Source organism: Numida meleagris, chromosome 4, assembly GCF_002078875.1.
Source record: "Numida meleagris isolate 19003 breed g44 Domestic line chromosome 4, NumMel1.0, whole genome shotgun sequence".
Lineage (NCBI taxonomy): Eukaryota > Metazoa > Chordata > Aves > Galliformes > Numididae > Numida > Numida meleagris.
The window spans coordinates 20,935,546-20,950,639 of record NC_034412.1 but is presented as its reverse complement, the minus strand read 5'-3'; the positions used below and the strand labels follow the sequence as shown (position 1 = coordinate 20,950,639).

General features: G+C 51.4%; 1 protein-coding gene across 2 annotated transcripts; it reads right to left on the bottom strand.

Moving 5' to 3' along the window:
- BOK (BOK, BCL2 family apoptosis regulator) lies at positions 267-14,062 on the bottom strand. Of its 2 annotated transcripts, none has more exons than XM_021396884.1 (5): positions 13,832-14,062; positions 12,654-12,992; positions 9,792-9,920; positions 5,174-5,337; positions 267-1,202 (listed from the first exon to the last, which is right to left on the bottom strand). In XM_021396884.1, exons 2-5 carry the CDS (start codon positions 12,874-12,876, stop codon positions 1,182-1,184), a joined length of 537 nt encoding a protein of 178 aa, XP_021252559.1. In that variant the 5' UTR covers positions 12,877-12,992; positions 13,832-14,062; the 3' UTR covers positions 267-1,181. The 2 variants fall into 2 exon arrangements, with proteins under 2 accessions (XP_021252559.1, XP_021252558.1); XM_021396883.1 differs by having other exon boundaries at positions 267-1,206; positions 13,832-14,061.

The following is a 15,094-nucleotide window of genomic DNA, read 5'->3' as shown; positions in this document are numbered from 1 at the left end:
GGTTAGCTCAGTTCACCATGTACACTACACCCACTCTGGTTGTACAAGAGCAGCTTGCCTGTCCCTGGAACAACCACTTGTGACATGGCCACACCATGGGCTAAGCCCCCAGCATGAAGCAGGCGGGCGGTGCTTTTAACACATTAACATCTTCTACCAGGGGAAATGCTGGAGTATTTTTAGCATGGCTCCAGTGTTTGTCTCTGCACTGTTTTGGCCTTTTTTGGAATTTTTAACTCTGGAAACAAATACATTACCCTTTACAATAATGAAACAACACCTACTTTCTTTTATTGTTCAATACAAACAGGACTACAGGCTGTACTCCTGAAGACAATAAAGGAGAAATATAAAACAGTTGCTTTTGACACAGCTTTCCTCCTTTGTAACACCAGGCAGCTCACCTACTGCTTCCCTCATCTCACCTGTCCCACGTTGAGCTTTGTCTTCATTGCAAAATTCCAGCCTGAGTTGTTGCTCACTCCCTTGTTTGATGTAGTGCATGTGGGCTCAGTAAGAGGTCAGAGCAGCACCCTTTCTAACTGCATCCCATGCAGCTGCCCTGCGCGCACACCACAAAATGCACTTCCCAAGGAAGGTCAGAGGGGGAAGCATCTGATGATGATGGTACATTTGGTTTCATCCCATGCAAATCCCATCACAGCATGGTGCCCTCTGCCATGCTGTGCTGCGGGGAGAGCCCAACGACACAGAGACAGGGAGCAAGGAGGAGATGGAGTCTTAGCAAAATGCAACAACAAGATGTGACACAAGGTGAGTCTGAGGACTGAAAGGGGATTGCATGCAGCAAGGAAGGGCTGCTCCCCCTCTCTTCTTTCCATTCCATTTCAAATCGTAGCCACTTCCTCCTCTGGTCCCCATGGGAAACAGGGCTCCTGGGACAGGAAACGGGGGAGAGGCTCCTGTGGCCACCAAAGGAGAATGAGGTCCATCAGCTGCCACCAGCTAAGGGAGAGGAGAACAAGTTGTGTCTATACCAGTTCTTCTCTTCCTCCTCTTCAGAGCCCATGGCCACTGCTTCTGGAGTGGAGGAGGAGATGGGGCACGGGGCGGTGGGGCTCATCTCTCAGGCAGCAACACGAAGAAGATGGCCTTGAGGAAGTGCCCAAAGCTGCAGACAGCGGCCACGAGCCAGTGGGAGCGGAGACTGGGGTCGGTGCTCACCACGCACTTGGTGATGTCTGCCTGAGGAGGGGGAGCAGAGGTCAGCGGCCATGCCCAGACCCACCCAGACACTGTGCACCTCAAAACACTGTGCTGGCAAGACCGAGCATCCCCCTCCCAACCACTCCTGGGGAAAGGAATTCTACAGGAGGATCATCAAGCATTTCCATTTCCAACAGCAAAATAAAAGAAACTTTCCTCCCTTTCCCAAGAGAAGCTTTGGCAACAGCAGCCCTCCCATCCCTTTCTGCAAAGCACGATGCTTCCCCGAGGTTGTCCTGTTTAATATCAGCTCAAGTTGCTTGCACTTTTTCTCTTGCCTTAATGTTTTATTTGGAACTCGTTCAAGGAAGTAAACCCATGATTTAAATCACTAGCAATGCAAGCTTTGTTTGTGGAAATGTGTCTGCTGGCTGCAGTGCCGCCCAGCACATGGGCCAGAGGTATGGATCAATGGGCGGCTGCTGTCAGGTATTGACAGGAACGGCAGCCAGCGATGAGCAGAAATAACAATGCAGTGAATTCACGGAGACTTGATCTCGGTTGGGACTGGGAGAAGAGAGTGGAAAATATCTGGAGGGTAAAGTGAACAGGATAGAGGTGGATAGAAAATTATATCTTCTGGGAGAGGTAAGCAAATTTTCATTTGCTTACCTGCAATTTTTCCTGCAAAATTGGTGCTGTGGTTAATCGTCAGTCAAGCACAAGGAGCTATGGGCTGTAGCTCTGATACATTACTGTATCAGTTTGATGAGGTTTTCAGAAATACCAGGGACTGTAGGGCAGCAAAAGTGAACCAAAACTCAGTGACAAGGAAGGCAAATATCTATTAGCCCCACAGCTTTCTCTTTCCACCTTGGCTTGGCAGCCCCTCAGGCCAGCCCTTCTCTGACTGCAGTACTACATCCAGACCTGGTGCCCCAGCACAAGAAGGATGCGGAGCTGCTGAAGGGGGTCCAGAGGACGGCCACAAAGATGATCAGAGGGCTGCAGCACCTCTCCTATGAAGACAGGCTGAGGGAGCTGGGCTTGTTTAGCTTGGAGAAGGCTGCGGGGAGACCTCATTGTAGCTCTCCAGTACTTGAAGGGAGCATAAAAACAGGAGGGGGACCAACTTTTCACACGGTCTGATAGTAATAGAACAGGGGGAATGGCTTTAGACTAAAAGAGGGGAGATTTAGGTTAGATGTTAGGAAAAAATCATCTACGCAGAGGGTGGTGAGACCCTGACACTGCTGCCCAGAGTAAGATCCCTTCCAACCCAAACCATTCTGTGATTCTATGACTGAGTACAGTCCTCCTTGAAGAGAGGAACAAGGATCACTGAGCACCCGGATAATCTTTTCCAGTGTTCCTACCTCCATTCAAGGTGCCAGTGAGCCACACTTGAGCAACCTTGGCAATAATTAGAAGAAAACAAGAGGGTGGACCCAAGGGACAAATTAGTGAGTGAATACAGCTGCATTAACTGACTCTGAGATCACCTACAGGTGGAAGGTCTGGTAACAGCAGCCCCAGGAAGCCTGAAGGCTGGCATGCTGCATTGCCATGCTGCTCTGGGGTCTCTGCGCTCACACATACCCAGTGAGCAGAGATGGCATGGGTAGGGAGGAGTGGATGGCAGCAGGAAGCTGAATCAGTGCATGGGGAGCTCCTGGGGTGAACAGGAATGTGGGGAAACGCGACAGCTGCAAAAGTCTTGACACTCAGTGCCAGCAGAGCCCACTGCTCCCTATGAACCATGTGGCTCCTGCCTTCAGAGCCTCATGGCAATCAGTGCAGGGCACATGCACCTGGTGAGTGGCTGCTGCAGAGATGGCTTCAGATGAGCATCACCTGTTCTCTGCTAATGTAATGAGCTCTTTGTGGCCAGCTGAGAGGAGCCATGCTCAGCAGCACCTTGAGACTGGTACTGTGCTTGCTTAAACAAACACAACTGCTCAGCTGCTTAACAATTGCCTTGCTTATTGTAATCCAAACAAAGCATACCAGATAAGGCACTGAAACTGAAAATTTCAAAGTCGCTTAATTAAACAGGCCTTTGTGAGGCACTGATAAGCTGCTACAGTGACAGTTTGATCTTTGCTTGTTAATTATTCATTGAACAAGTTCAGGACTCGAGCTCTTCTTTGGAGCAAACTTCCATAGCAGCTGCTAAAAAACCCTTCTACTCCCCTGCATAGCCACTGCTGAGGCTGCAAACGCTCCTCAGGACGAGATGGTACCTCCAAGAGCTAAACCTTTCCTCTTTCTCCTAAGAGGTGTTGGGCTTGTTAGGTGTTGGACCGTGGCAGGTAGAGGCTTTCTCCACCCTATAAAGCAAAGTATGGGACTGAGGGCCACAACAGACCATATGGGCCCCTACTGCTGAGTGGAGGCTCTCCTGGCACAGCCTGGAGCACAGAGGCTCCTCTTGGCAGCCCAAGCAGGTGTGTGGTGGGGTCGTGCACAGAGGAAAGGCAGACGCCAGGCCAAGACAAACCAGCAGCAGTGAGGTCAGGCAGCAGATGAAAGGGGCTCCAGCACAGAGCCACTTCGTCTGGCCTTTATGGGAACAGGGCTGGGAAATGTCACGCTGCAGCGCCTAGACTGAGAGGAACACCATTCAGGGAAAAACAGCACAAAGGCACAGGGATAAGGAGACTTCCCCTCAGCTGAAGGAACCACTTGTTTCTGGAGGGAAGCTATCTCCTCTCTGCAGCCAAGCTGCTGATAAGAGTGCTTACGACAGGAGGCAATCAGCACCAGCAGCAGCTTTCACAGCCGTTTTATCTGACTGGGGGCTTCCCTTTCCGAGGGCCGGATCCTGAGAGCAAGCAGTGTGGCTTCAGCAGCACTAGTGCAAACAGAATGGCACTCGAGGCTGCACCAGGAGGAGACAAGGACAGGGCTCCTCTCCTCAGCTGCTGAGAATCCATTATGCACAGGGGATGGGCTCTGTGGCTTGCTTGCTGTGCAACAGATTTTCCAAAAATATCCATTTGGAACTATCAAACACTTCGTTTTGAAGTCCAACAACACACCACAAAAATTAAAACAAGATGTTAACTTATCTGAACAAACATGGTTTACCAGAACGAGGAAGCGAGTTAGTTGGGAAACTAGGAGGGGGCACATTCCAACACAATGTTCCAATTTTAAGGAAACTTTTTTTTTTCCCCTCAAAGGAAAAACTGTTTCAGAGAAAACATTTCAACCAGCCCCACAGGTGCTCAGAGTAACCTCACTGATAGGCTGAGGTGGGGATTTTAGGTACAGAACAGTGCAGCTTGGTGAGTTCTTTCCCAGGGTATCCTCTCCAGTATCTCAGCACAGTTATTTGTGCAGACACAAAATGAAACAAGTCGGGGCATTCAATACAATGGTTACTCTTCAGCCCAGCCAATCAGTCCCCTGGCTCCAAGATGACAGCTTTACAGAGAGCAGGGATGACCAAAGGTGGCAATGACACTTAGGTGGCAAAGGATCCTAAATCAGGACATTGCTATCTTTCCACTTGCCCCCCATCATGCACATCACCCTGCTTCTGACCCTGCCCACAGCTGAGCCATCAGCTCAGGCTCCTGCGGAGGTCACTGGTGAGGTGTCTGGCTATTCCACAGCACCTAAATAAAGCTCTTACTCCAAATTGTTCTCCACAGGAGCATTGTATTTCCCACGAGCTATAGAGAGAACCACAGAAATCAGATGCTGTGTGTTGGCTCCCGTTTATAGTCTGCTTCTACAGCTGGCTGCCTGCTCCAGAGAAATTCAGGACAGGAACAGAAGAGGCATCAGTGGGTGAGGACTGAATTAGTGCACAAGAAGCTGAGGACCAGAACAGCTGGTGCTGTTGAGGACAGGACAAGGAGGTAGTAACAGAGCTAAGGAGCCTAGTGCATGTGTAGGAACAAGCTCACTCAATGTTATCCGACATGAAGATGCATTAACTGGGCTGTTTCCTGGTCTGCCCATGAGGAAGCAAACCAGACCAGCCAGCATTTCTTACCCAGCCTCCTCGCCTCTTCAGCCACGTCACCAAGGTCTTGCGGACAAATTCTCCCAGGCAGTCCACAATGGTGTGGACCATGGCCGGCTGCGCGTGCCGCACGCAGTCCACTGCCAGCCCCGCCGCCACCGCGTAGAGAGACACCACCTTGCCCCATGTTATGCCTGCAGAAAGAAGGCATTCACATTTACATGGAACAAAGGGCAAAGCCCTCCTCTATCACATGTGCCCACCCTGCAAGCATGAGAGTTTGAGTCTGGCTGCAGCCATGGTCCTGCATGCTTTCCCGTGATTGATGAAACGTTGAGGGAACTGGGCTTGTTTAGCTTGGAGAAGAGAAAGCTCCGGGGAGACCTCACTGTGGCCTTCCAATACTTGAAGGGAACGTACAAACAGGAGGGGGTATGACTGTTTACATCGATGGACTTTGATAGGACAAGGGGTATTGGTTTTAAACTGAGACAGGGGAGATTTAGGTTAGATATTAGAAGGAAGCTTTTCACTCAGAGTGACACACTGGAGAAGGTTGCCCAAGGAGGTTGTGGATGCACCGTCCCTGGAGGTATTCAAGGTCAGGCTGGATGTGGCTCTAGGCAGCCTGGTCTAGTGGTTGGTGACCCTGCACACAGCAGGCGGGTTGAAACTAGATGATTATTATGGTCCTTTTCAGCCCAGGCCATTCTATGATTCTATGCTTTGACCACCGCTTAGCGTCATGATGCGGTGTTGGAGGAAGCAGCCCAAAGACACCACCCAAAGACATAAGAGCATTCCTGTTTGGTTTTTTTCTAGATCAAAGGAGTATGATCCAAAGTGATGGACAGAGCACATAAGCAATGAGCATCTGCACAGTCCATTCTACCATGATAAAGACCAAACAAGGGAGGTAGAGCTACGGGTCCAAGGCAGTCAGAGTCCTCCTGGATTCAATCTCCAAGCAGGTAACTCCACAAGCATTTCACAGCTCACACACATCCTGCTGAGGGCAGTGCAGCCGGCCGTGCCAGCCAGCTATCTAATCTCCCCAAAGCAGAGCTTCCTGCGAGGCCGGCCTGCCAGCAGCAAGCTCACCATAGACGCTGTCCCAGCAGCAGCCATCTTCCTGCAGCGCTGGCAGTCCGTCCACGCCTGGGCTGTGCTCTGGGCACCAGCCAGCTCCTGGGTATCCCCATGCTGTGCCAGCACCACAGGGTGTAAATCCTCCACGCTCAGGCATCGCAGCTGGCAATCTCTGATCAGGCTTTTAGCAGGAGCAGCAACATGGGAACGCAGCCCTCTGCACGCATACAGCACGGGGGCATGTGGATTTCATTTGGCTCTGCTGGGAAATTTGCTTTATAGAGAAACTATTCAAATATCAGCCACAGGAATGGTTTGTTAGGCTGACGAATATCCATTTGCTGTTCCAAAAAGCAGTTTTTCCACTCATGACTGATGCAAGATCAAAATCTACAAAAGACCATTTTGCGAAGCACTGTAGCAGCAATAATCCACAGCAGATTCCTGTGATCCTCTGTTCTCCACCAGCACTGTCCCCAGGATCATAAGAAGTTATTGATACAGATAAAGTGGCTGTTATTTTCCTGGAGGTGTTCCAGAGCTGTGGAGATGTGGCGGTGAGGGACATGGTCAGTGGGCATAGTGAGATGGGCTGGGATTGGACTTGGGGATCTTAGAAGTCTTTTCCAACCTCAGTGATTCCATGATTCTGTGATTATAACACACAGCAAAGCAGTTTGCCCTATGGACATGTTGGTCTAGCTCCAAGGAAGGATGGAGGGAGAGCCTCTTCAGTTCTTGCCTTCTCCACTAATCGATGGTGCTTGTTGCAGGCCATTGGATTCTGGATATTTCAGGGGGTGAAGCCCTCCCCAGCACAGGGACAGAGCCCTCCCCTTCACACAGACGACACAAGCTGGTGGCAATGCTTATCGACGTGATGGATGTGAAGCGCTCAGTGGTCCCATTCCCTCCTCTTTACAGAGCACTCTATAAGGGTCAGACCAATCCCTGAGGCTGCTCTTCCTGTTCCTGGCAAACCTGAGCCGCAGGGGTGGGGGAGTAGGAAATTCCCTCCCTCCCGATTCCTCCACGCCAAAGCTCCCATCACCACTGCTGGAGGCAAGGTGGCAGCAGCTGGATGCATCCACACCAGCCGGATGTAATTGGTCCCGAAAAGAGTGATTAAAGCAGAAAATGCCCTAAGATTTCTGCCCATGGAGGCGGAACAGAAGAAAATGCAATAAGCCACTTAGAAGATGTTTTTAAAAGTAAGAAATACAAGTTGCAGCCTCAAGGCCAGCCTTGGAGCTGGAGGTATGTAAACATTGCAAGCCCAAGGGAAAATGAATTAGCAGGAAAAAGCTGCTCTTGAATGCATTCCCACTGCATGTCAGTGAGCCCAGGGGAGCGTGTGGCCGCGCAGGCCCCAGCACGGCACTGCCCAAGCACTCAGATAAACTGCCCTCGCCTCACTCAGCATCCATCCGAACTGCCAGGCAGACCTCGGAGAAACATAATCCAGTGCTACATTTCAGCAGTTTGGACGGTGCAGCCAGACTCAGTATGCTCTCCTCTGGTGGAGAAAAAGATGCCAAGAGGGATGTGCACAAGGCAGGGAGCTCATAAAGCCTGCAGGGTGAGGCAGCAGCAAGGTGCATTGCTAGCAACATTCCAGCTGCAGAGAAGTATGTTCTCTTGGCAACCTCATGCATCCCTGGTCCTTCTCGCACAGGGCTCACTGCCACCCAAGCACTGTTAATTAAAAACTTATCAGCACTCAAAACCATATAAAACCAGGATAATTATAGAATCATAGAATAATTGAGGTTGGAAAAGACCACGAAGGTCACCTGGTCCAGCCACCAACCCATCCCCACCACCATGCCCACTGACCATGTCCCTAGGTGCCACATCTACAGAGCGGTACCAAGCAGGGAGACAACTGTCCTCTCCAGCAAGATAGCATCAAACTCTCACATTCCATTGCTGGACAGGCACTGCGAGTGACTGATGGGCTCCTCAGATTGTCTTGGCACTGTGGTGTCAGACTGAAGCTGTTTTCTTAATGAACTGAACAGTGAAAAACAGGGTCAGATGCTTTAGCCATTGGTAATTGGCTTAAAAATTCAGGCTGCATTTGAGCTCTCCTCTTTCCTTTGCTCAGTAAGAGCCTCTTTCTTCTGAACTATGAAATAAAAAGGAGGAGTAAGCGCCTAGCTGTCACTGCCAGCGCTGATCTGCTGGATTTAACATTAAATGCTGAATCTTGAGACTGCCGCTAGGACTCGGGAATGTTAAAATCAGTGAACTCTTCCCCTCTGCTACTCAGCAGCCTTCTAGCAAGAGAAGCTACAGTAAGGAAGTGATAAAAGCCATTGAAGCACTGCCCCAGCTTCACACCCACAGGCTGTCCTGCTGGTCGGTGTGAGGCAGAGATGAGAAAGAAGAGAAACCAGAGCATGCAATGCAGTGTACAGTTGGAACCCACACCTTGTGCACAGCCATCTGCTGGAGGCTAATGCAGCACCGAGTCCCCAGCAGAGCTTCAGTCTGGGCTCCTACAATGTCCTGAAAGCTTCCCCATTGCTATCCTCAAAGGGCTGAGTCTGCAGCCTTACCCCTCCAAAACCCCTGAGTTTGGGGCCAAGAGATACAATTTCCAGCTTTACTTTCAACAACAAAAGAAACCAAGACCACAACATTTAAAACCATTCAAGCTTCTCACTCCACTCCTGAGCTGGGAACTGAAGAACGAGTGCAGTTCTCAACAAATGCACACTGTCAGTGCACAAGGTGAGGATCCCAGCAGCCAGCAGGGCTTTCTCTCAGCACGTGGCACGCTGCTCTGCCTAAAGCCATCCAGCTTTCTGCTTAATTCCCCATGTTGCTTGGGATGTGGGCTGGTTCAGATGCAGTCAGCTGTGCACAGCTAAGAAGATAACCTACTTGCCTGAGCTGCAAATACCCATGCTCGCAAACCTGACCTCTGCTTTTCTGTAAGCCTCAGTGCAAATAAAGCTCAGCACTGAAATGACAAGACCGGGCACCTGTCCTTTGACATGGCCACACTCAGACAAGCCTGCCACGTTTGGCTGGCTCAGAGGGGAGCGGTCCTGCTTCTGAGCACAAGGCAGCAGCTGGAAGCAGCAGGCTCCATTGCAGCCCTGGCTGTCGCTGGGGGAAAGGAAGCCAGGAAGAGGGAACTCCCTTGTGATGAGTTAGCTCTGGCTCCCAGCACCAGCAGCATGAGCTGGAACAAGGGAGGCTCCCGTGTAATGAACCTGCTCCAGTTGCCAGTGGTGAGCAAAGGAGCTTGGAATGAGTGACCTCCCTGTGCGATGCGGTAACACCACCTCCTACGGAGACAGGGCAGGAGACAGCTTCTAGAATGAGCGAGAAATGCCAGGAGGATGCACAGGAGGATGCACGGAATGGGGCACTTCCCTGCCAGAACAACAGAGCGTGGAGGAGCTCATTAAATCATTACAGAAGGGCATGCTGCCAAACTGCCCACGGCTCTTCTCAAAACCTGGCCCCACCTCACAGCCATCCCATAACAGCGGCCCCATCCTGTTCCTGCCCGCCCCAGCCCTGTCTGTCTGTCTGGGCGCGGTACCTGCAGTGAAGATCTGTGCAGCCACAGCCAGGAAAGCGTCCGTCACCACCGTCTCCGAGTGCAGTGAGATGTTCAGCTGGCGGGCAATGTTGCGGTAGACGTTGGGGCGAATGTATTCCAGCTCATCCCCTGCAAACAAGCAGTCGGGGTCAGCATGCTGGAATCACAGCTGGGGCCATCCTTCCACCTGGTGTTAAACAGGCAGCACAGTGCTCAGGGTCACTCAGAAGCAGCCCTGGTACCTTGGCCCTTCATTCCAGTGCCGCCTGCGCCAGCCTTTCCCTACTGCCTGAAAGGAACGAAGCCAGCAGTGAAAAGGAGGCACATACACCTGTGTGAGCTGTTGGGAGATACGCCCTTTCTCAACCTGTACAAAAAAAAGTGGCGAGATGAGAGTGACTCAGGCATGCTGGAAGCTAACACAAGCCAGGAATCCACCCAGAGCCACACAGCACTGAGTTTAGACTCCCAGCTCAGCTCTTTGTGCACAGAGCGATGGAACAGAGCTCCTACCCTCCTCCCAGTGGTCCATTTGCCTGCCTGGCATCCTCAGCAAAGTTCCTGGCACAAAAAGGACGTGCTTTCTCCCCGACGCTGGTTTTTCCCCAGCTGGGACCCAGCTGGAGGTGTCAGGTTAGCTTGAAGATCAAGATGGAAAGAGCAAGGACAAACAGAGAACCTCCTCCCAGCAGGCTTGTGCTGGAGCATCAGCAGCACAGCTTTCCTCTGCAGCCTAACAAGCCATCCTGATTGGTACAATCATTAACCCCTATCTAAAGTTGTTAAATATCCATGAGAGGTAAACCAAGGGCTGTAGAGATGCTGTAGGGGCATTACACAACGTGAGCATGGCATGGGACCAAAGCCTTGTGTGCACAGAGGTTCTCATTTGGCCCTGTAGATGAACACTCGTCCTTCTGCATAGGAGCACCCACAGAGAGGAGAGCTGTCACAGCCCCTAGACCTTGTCCCAGCCAGAGGGCAACTGAGCCCCCAGAGAATGGCATTAAGTGGGAACTGGGAACAAAGGCAACATCCCATCAGGAGTTTGTTAAGCAGCAGCAGCAGCTGCTGCTCAACTTGAATTCATAAAACTATTCCCCAGCACTCAGCACAACACGGGCAGAGCCCAGCTTTGCAGGAGGCCACAGATGAACTCTCCAGGCCCTTCGTGCCCAGGGCATTGTTCCACACGGGCTGAGGAAAGAGGAAACCCTGAGCCTGCATGGCCAGCGCTGATAAGAGGCACCATTCCTTACGTCCTCAGCAGCTGCTCTGGCCCTTCAGGGAGCACACAGCCTTTTCCCCAGCCCAGAGGGGCAGCTGAGACATGATTTGTGCTGGGCTTAGTACCTGCAGCCTGCTGCTGCTGAAGCCTCTAGTTCAGATACACCAGACCTCTGCCACATGCGGTAGGTTTGTCTGAGATCACTTCGCCATATAATCGGGTTTTACCACCTCTGACCATCCTAAGAAGGACAGCTCCCCCTTCATGCTGCACGGGAGCCAAGCAAGCCATGGCTCTCTCCAAGCAGATTTGCTCAGAGAAGCGCCGAGTTCCCATGACTGTCAGCCAAACCTCTCCATCTGGAGGAGAATCAGAGGCAGAAGAGTCACCCAGGAGACGCCTCCAGGCTGCCACCTGCTCGCCCTTCAGTGTCCTCCTGGCCTCCCACAGAAGATCTGGCTCAACCCCAGCTCAGGAAAAAACTAGGGGGAACAAAGAGGCAGCCAAGCTGACAGATGGACAAAAACAAAAGAAGAGTCAGCATAGGGGAGAAAATGTGGAAAAGCATAGTAATTCAAAAAAAGCCAGCCAAAAGAAAACCATCTACACCTTAAAAAGAAATTTGGGATAACATCCAAAAGAACTGGAAAGAAAGAGGAGAAAGTGGGGGAACCAGTCGGGCCCTGAGTTGGTTGGGCTCAGTTAAAGGTTGCTTCATCAGACTTATTTGAACTTTGGTGTAATTAAATCAGATGCAAATGCCAGTGGTAGTTTCCAAGCCAGACGTGAACTGATATTCCAACCTGCAGGCAAAGAGCGATGTTGGAAGCAGTCTCCAAGAACCAGAGTGCTGGGATCTGAGACGAGTGCTTGACTTGAGCATGCAGGTTGAAGCCTGAAGCTGAAGGCAGGCAATGGGCAGCAGCCACAGGGTGCTCAGGCTGCAAGCACAGCTCCAGAGCTGCTCCCACAGCCATGTCATGTGCACAGCTGAGTGCTCTGCCAGGACAGCCACTGGGCATCCACGAGTGCCGCAGTTGAAGAAGTCACCACCAGCCTTGTGCTGCTGAGCACAGACAGCCATCCTTGTTGTCCTGCATTGCAAGGCTTAGTTTGGTGCAGAGGTACCTGTATCAATGAACAGCCACATCTGTACACCACCCCAAGCATGGAAGATTCTACAGTTGCCCCTGTGGCCAAAAGTATGAAAAGGTCTTGCTAAACGACTGAGGTAAGCAAAGGCAAAGAGAGCACACTGTTAACACACTCCCATTGAAAAGCAACCGTTAAAAAATCTCTGGTACTCACATCCAAGCAATCACCCCTAATTAAACATCCCTGCAGCTGGGCGAGCAACCACCTCTATAAGCTGCTGATGAAGCCCAGGTGCGGAGCTGCCAGGAGCCCACCAGTGCCTGGAGAACCACTACAAGCCCTGTTCAAAATGCTAAGCTGAGAAAAACCACAGAGAGAAACAAAACGCTTACACAGATGCAGTCTTGTGCAGTTTAACTTAATTTGCTGTTGGGTCTCAGAACAACAATACTGAGCAATGACCTAAGGGATGAAGGACATGCAAGCCAAGGAGCTGCCCAGGGAAGATTCCCAAGCCCAGACCACATGTGGGGACTTACCCAGGCGCAGCAGGATGGCGGACACCTCGGCCAGCTTGCCGCCGGGCACCGGGGCATTGTGCTCGGGTTTGCTCCAGCTGACGCCCGCACGGATCAGCCTCGAGTTGATGTAGTCCCTGCAGAGAGCCTTGGCTTGGGACACAAGCTCCTTGTCAGTGGGAGACCTGTCAAACACCTCCATCACCTCTGCAGCAAAGACGGAGGAGCGGCGCAGCACTTCCATCCTCACAGTGGAGCCACCCAGCTCCAGGCTAGGCTGAGCCTTAGGGAGGCAGCGATCTGCGAGGCTCCGTCACAGCTCCCAGGAGCTGCTCTCCCAAGGACAGTTTTTCATGTTACCTGTTGAATAAGAGCATCTCTGAGTTCTCCAGAACTCCAAATCAGAAGCCCAAGTATCACGCCTTACATTTACACTGGCGTTGGCAGTATCATATTTGCAAGAGTGGCTGCACCCTCTGTCCCCCAGCTGCTCTGACCCCACCAGCAGCGTAGCCCACAGCAGTTCTCAGCCTCTGAGGGGGTTTTCCCTTTATCCATGCACATTCAGCGGCCCCAGAATCACACTGCAGACAGACTGGATGATCAGACATGGAAACAATTCATAGGATGTGCAGACAACCTCATCTTGTTTCAATTAAACTGGAAAAAAAACCTGAATCCCAAATACCAGCTGCAGCAACCTCAGCCAGACGCAGACATTCCAGCGCAGTGGGGCATGGATCTGTCTGAAGGAATGGCAGTAGTGGACAGCACAGAAACAGAGGTGCAGGAGCATTTGAGATGTCCCACCAGCCCTTGGCTGTGGTAGAAGACCTGGTCCTTACCACATTCTCAGAACAGGTTTTGGTTCTGAGGCTTTTTCTGTTTTTATAGCAACATACGTACTGCTACTCAAAATGCTTCAGTAACAACAAAAACTGAAATCAGATTCTAAAAAAAAAAAAGTTTCCAGGTGTGAATGGCTAAAGAGAAAACTCAGAACTTCTTCAGCCACCTGAATTCATCTTGGTCTTTCTAACCCAGTGCTGCTTTGGGAAGCAGACTCAAACCTAAGGCTCTGCCCAGGTGTCAGCCAGTGCATTTCTCAGTCCCCATTGTTAGACAGCTGCTTACAAGAACGAATTTCAGACTAAACAAAGCCAGTTACTTTTGCTCTTCCCAATGAAAAAAATTTTTACCCTTCATGTTGCGCTTTGGTCCCCCTCGGTGGCTCCCGATGGGATGGTTCAGTGCTCCTCTGGCAGAGCTGGTTCAGTAGGTGTAGGGTTCCACCGCCCCGCTGTGCCCCCATCCCCATCTCCCTCAGCCCCACATCCCGCTGACAGCCCTGAGGCTCGCCGCGCTGCTTTTAAGGGACCCAGAGGCAGAGGAAAGCTTCTAGCTTTAGCCTTGTAAGGAAGATGAAATAACCGGGAGGTGGGGTTGCGGGAGCCGGAGAGCTGCGCTTCCTCCTCCCCTTTCAGCTCTCTTAAGGAGGTTCGCTGCAGCGTGATGTAGGGACCACGCTGCTGGAGTGAGCAGGGAGCGCTGGAATGGGAGGGGAAGGCCATGCTGCAGCCATCCCCCGGCCCTCAGCCGTGGAGGAGATGAGCAGAGAGCCGCGGGCAGGGCGAGGGCAGGCGGGGCATGCACCCCCAGGGCTGCTTAAGCACAACTGGACACTCTTTGTGATGGAAAATGGTTCATCCGGACCAAAATCTTTCGCCCATTTCATTTCAGTGTGTTATGAAAGCTAATGTATAAATTTTAAGGAAAATATTTTAGTTAGTTCTAATATATTCAGAAGTTAATTTCAAGGTCTGCTTCTTGTCTCACAATCACTGTATTAATGACACGATTCTCTACGTGTGTGGTAACATTTCAACTCGACAGACCATGCACAAATGTTGGCTGTTTTCTAGTTACAGAATCACAGAATCGTTAAGGTTGGAAAAGACCCCTGAGATTCCCAGGTCCAACCCCAGCCCACCCCACCGTGCGCACTGACCGTGTCCCTCAGTGCCAGATCTCCACAGTTCTGGAACACCTCCAGGGATGGTGACACCCCCACCTCCCTGGGCAGCTGTGCCAGTGCCTCACTGCTCTTCCTCAGAAGAAATGTTTCCCGCGGAAAAGAAATTCTACCAGCCCAAGACAGAAGACTCTGTAGGTTAATGAGTAAGCAGCACCCTTTCCAACAGGAGGCCAGCAGCAAGAGTGCTGCCATCTCTTCCCCACATTGCTGGTGGGCAATCATTGCAGCCTTCCTCACGTTTACAGGGAGTCACTATAGACATGGCCCTGTCTGGAAGCAAGGCTGCAGAGGTGCTGTGCTGCTGCCCATCCCTGACCCACACCTCTGCAGAATGCAGCCCGTGGTCTCCTGAACAATCATATTTTTTGCCTTTGCAATTCTAATGGCCAAACAATCATTAAAAATGTTGCCTAAGCTACAGCAGCTG

Excerpts from the sequence above, each read along its gene's own strand:
- BOK (XM_021396883.1), bottom strand. The coding sequence starts at position 12,876 with ATGGAAGTGCTGCGCCGCTCCTCCGTCTTTGCTGCAGAGGTGATGGAG. Across the intron at positions 9,921-12,653 it reads CGCCATCCTGCTGCGCCTGG|GGGATGAGCTGGAATACATT; the intron begins GTAAGTCCCCAC and ends GCTTGTTTGCAG. Across the intron at positions 5,338-9,791 it reads TGCACAGATCTTCACTGCAG|GCATAACATGGGGCAAGGTG; the intron begins GTACCGCGCCCA and ends TTCTTTCTGCAG.